The sequence below is a fragment of the Anopheles coluzzii genome, chromosome 2 (assembly GCF_943734685.1).
Source record: "Anopheles coluzzii chromosome 2, AcolN3, whole genome shotgun sequence".
Classification (NCBI taxonomy): domain Eukaryota; kingdom Metazoa; phylum Arthropoda; class Insecta; order Diptera; family Culicidae; genus Anopheles; species Anopheles coluzzii.
In genome coordinates, this window is record NC_064670.1 from 59,495,175 (window position 1) to 59,498,606 (window position 3,432).

The 3,432-nt window shown below is 40.6% G+C and overlaps 1 protein-coding gene across 1 annotated transcript; it reads left to right on the top strand.

Annotated features, from left to right (window-relative positions):
- The first annotated feature begins 942 nt into the window (after positions 1-942).
- On the top strand, positions 943-2,171 carry LOC125906448 (defective chorion-1 protein, FC106 isoform-like). The gene has a single exon (XM_049605254.1). It carries the CDS (start codon positions 957-959, stop codon positions 2,034-2,036), a length of 1,080 nt encoding a protein of 359 aa, XP_049461211.1. The 5' UTR covers positions 943-956; the 3' UTR covers positions 2,037-2,171.
- The last annotated feature ends 1,261 nt before the right edge of the window (positions 2,172-3,432 follow it).

Here is a 3,432-nt window from a genome sequence, read left to right on the forward strand (position 1 = left end):
TCATTCCAGCCAAGAGCGCACACAATGACATCGATTTAACCATTTCTCGAATGAAACCTCAACCCACTGAAGCACCGTTGACCAAACGACCTTCCTAGGCTTTTTAAAGCGACGCGAGCTTGGTGTCAATTTTTCCTGCTGATCTCTGCGGCTACGAGCCGGTGTATTGAAATTTTGTGTAGGGGCCTTTAAATTTTTGTCTGTGTATGATAGACACTCTCAAGCTTTGGACGAAAACGGACGTGTTTCTGCTCTGAGTAAAGGCGAACCTAAACGTGTGTGACAATACATTGCAAATGTGTGCGTAAATCGCTTAAAACGCTAGCACGTGTATCCAAAGCTGGTGTGTGAGAGGGACAACAATGGAAACTACGGCGGATCCGGCCACAAGCCGTGATTGTAAACGCCCTGCTGAAAACGATAGCAATAAAAAGAATGCGACGAAGAAGAAGGCTTCGGCTGAAGTGGTGGTTCCACCGAGTGAAGCAGGTGTTAGTGTGAGTGATGGTAGCGTAACAGCGGCAGCGGCACCACACAATACAATCAAAAAGGAGCATATTCCTCCAGTTATTGTTAAAGATTTCTCAGAAGAGGAATTTGCTGAGTTCAACTCGCTTGCAAACAGTGGCAAACTAAATGTCACATTTAGTTTCCTCAAGGGAAACTTTACAAAAATCACGTGCATCTCGCGCGAGGTTTTTGAAACAGTTGTTGGTCGCCTGAAACAAATGAAACGTGAATATTTCACACACGATTTTCCTGGAGACAAGCTGTACCAGGTAATCCTCAAAGGGTTGCGTTTTGGCACCCCAGTCATGATCGAGCAGTGGCTGCAAGAAACAAATCTTCCCTGTCCAGTCTCGATTCGCATTTTGGACAGTAGCTTTTCTACAAGAGCAGGCTTCAAAAACTTTATCGTGTCCTTTACAAAAGGGCAGGTAACCCTCGATGATTTAATGGAAGTAAAGCGACTCAAATCCATCAACATCAGATGGGAACGCTACTTTCCATTACATGACGATGTCACACAATGCAAAAACTGCTTCCGGTTTGGACACGGGAAAAATAATTGTTCAATGAAGGCTCGATGCATGAAGTGTGGAGATGAACACTTGTCAAATCAGTGCTCTAAAGAACTGGGAAACCAAAGAATCTGCGCCAATTGCCAGGGAAATCACAGCCCTCTCAATCACAACTGCAAATCCAGGCGTGATTTTATCGAGAATCGAGATGCCAAAAAATATCGATCAGGAACTACCCGTTACATCCCTGCTCCAGCGCCCACTACATCTGCATGGAGCTCAAGACTAAACTGGACTGCACCTCAATCTGCACCAACTACAGACACACCAGTCACAATACTACCACAACCAACGTTGCACACGTTGCAACATCAGCCGCAAGCTCAACAAACGTTACAGATGCAGCAGCCACTGATGGTACAACAACAACAATTGTTGTTCCAACATATCATACATCCACTCCAACAGCAGGTGGAACAACTACAACAGCAGATCAACGTGCTGCAGCAACAAATTCTGCAACAACATCAGCAGGTTCAAATATCATTACCACAGGAGCAACCGGTGCTCCAACAAATCTCAATGGTACAAATGCAACACAGTGAGGAAATACAAGGTCAGTTACCTGGGCAACAACATAAAATAACACAACATCAACAACTGCAGCAACATCAGTCGCTGCCTCGCAAACAACATAGCCAAAAGAAGCCACAGCCTAACGTTTCAGAGATGAAGCCCCAACACTCACAACCAACTTGTTCTGGTCCATCGGCAGAAGCAATGGAAATCCAAAATGAGACGATTAAAACATCGACCAGGCAACCAGCCCAAGACAAGCTCAACCGATTGCGAGAGCAACTTTCTGTAGAGGAAACAGCTCCAGATATGATCCTTTTCACTACCATCACACGGTTTTGGAAACGCTATCAAAGCAAGATTAAACATCTCCCTCGCGATCAGCAAATAACTACGCTGGTCCAATTGATAATGGAAGCGCTTCCCAATGGATATTAATACCGCTACCTGGAACGCCCGCTCCATCTTTAGAAAAAAGCTGGAGTTCATAAATTTTCTTGAAGAGGAAAAGATTGATGTGATAGCCGTAACTGAAACGCATTTGCAACCACATATGAGCTTCAACCTCCCTAATCACAGCTTCATAAGGCTAGATAGACAAACCACTCAGGGTGGCATTGCAGTACATCGCGACGTCAAATTTAAGACGCTAACGCTCCCTAACACCTGGTTCATAGAAGCAGCTGGCATTGAGATCTTCACGACGCAAGGAAATTTCAAGTTCTTTGCTGCATATTGTCCCAAACAAGCAAAGGACTCTGATGGAACATCAGCTGTTCTTCGACAAGAGCTGAGATCTCTCACAAACACCAGTGGACACTTCATCATTGCAGGAGACCTAAATGCCAAACACCAAATGCCAAATGCCAAGTATGGGGCAATCAACGAGGAAACAAAAATGGTCAGATATTGTGGGAAGCTGCGCAAAATGGCCGGTAAAAGTAAGGCTCAGCCCTCTATGTTACGCTAGCGTTACGCGTAACGCCTGTTTATCACCAACCCAAGCAGCATTTTTGAACACCTGTTTTAACCGCCGTGGATGAGCAAATTAATAGCTTATCATGCCTTATTATTGCTTATTTTTACATGATTATTAGAAAAGCAACAATTTTTGAACAATCATAAAAAAGAACGGCAATCGCTAATAACGATAAAACTCATTGATACTTCATGAGTATAAATAAATTATAGTATTACTATTAGGCCATCATTTTAACAGCAATCAGAGTTGTAATAACTTCAAGTATTATAAATAAAAAAATATTATACATAAGAAAGGGCTACTTATAAAAAATGATTATTTATTTATTTTCCCAGCTATTGATAAAGCAGGATAATGAAATACATAAAAATATTTATTAATTTCATTAACCTAACTTTTAAAAAGAGCCCTCGCACCTAAAGTAATGTTTGTTCAAAATGGCCGGAACAATAGATTGAATAGGTAATAATTATAATTCATATGTACAATTTATTTATAAATATTTTTAATATTTTATATTTTCTAATCATAGGGAATGTTACTCCAATTGAAAGCTTTTGGGATGTTAATGAACTTCTTTCTTTCAGACTATTTTCCATAAATCATATTGGAACAATGAAAAACAATGAACTTTTGATTTACTCGTTATTTAAAAATTAAATCGCTTAGAAATCGATTCATCTTAAAGCAATTATTTTTTTTTATCGCAATTTAAAGTATTTTTTATTCAAATAATGTACACTGGTCAGTCGCCTGGATGACAAAACTGTAATAAAAATGCTGCTTGGGAATATTTTAAGGGATGTAACGCTTCTCCAATGTAACGTAGAGGGCTGAGCCTTACTTTTACCA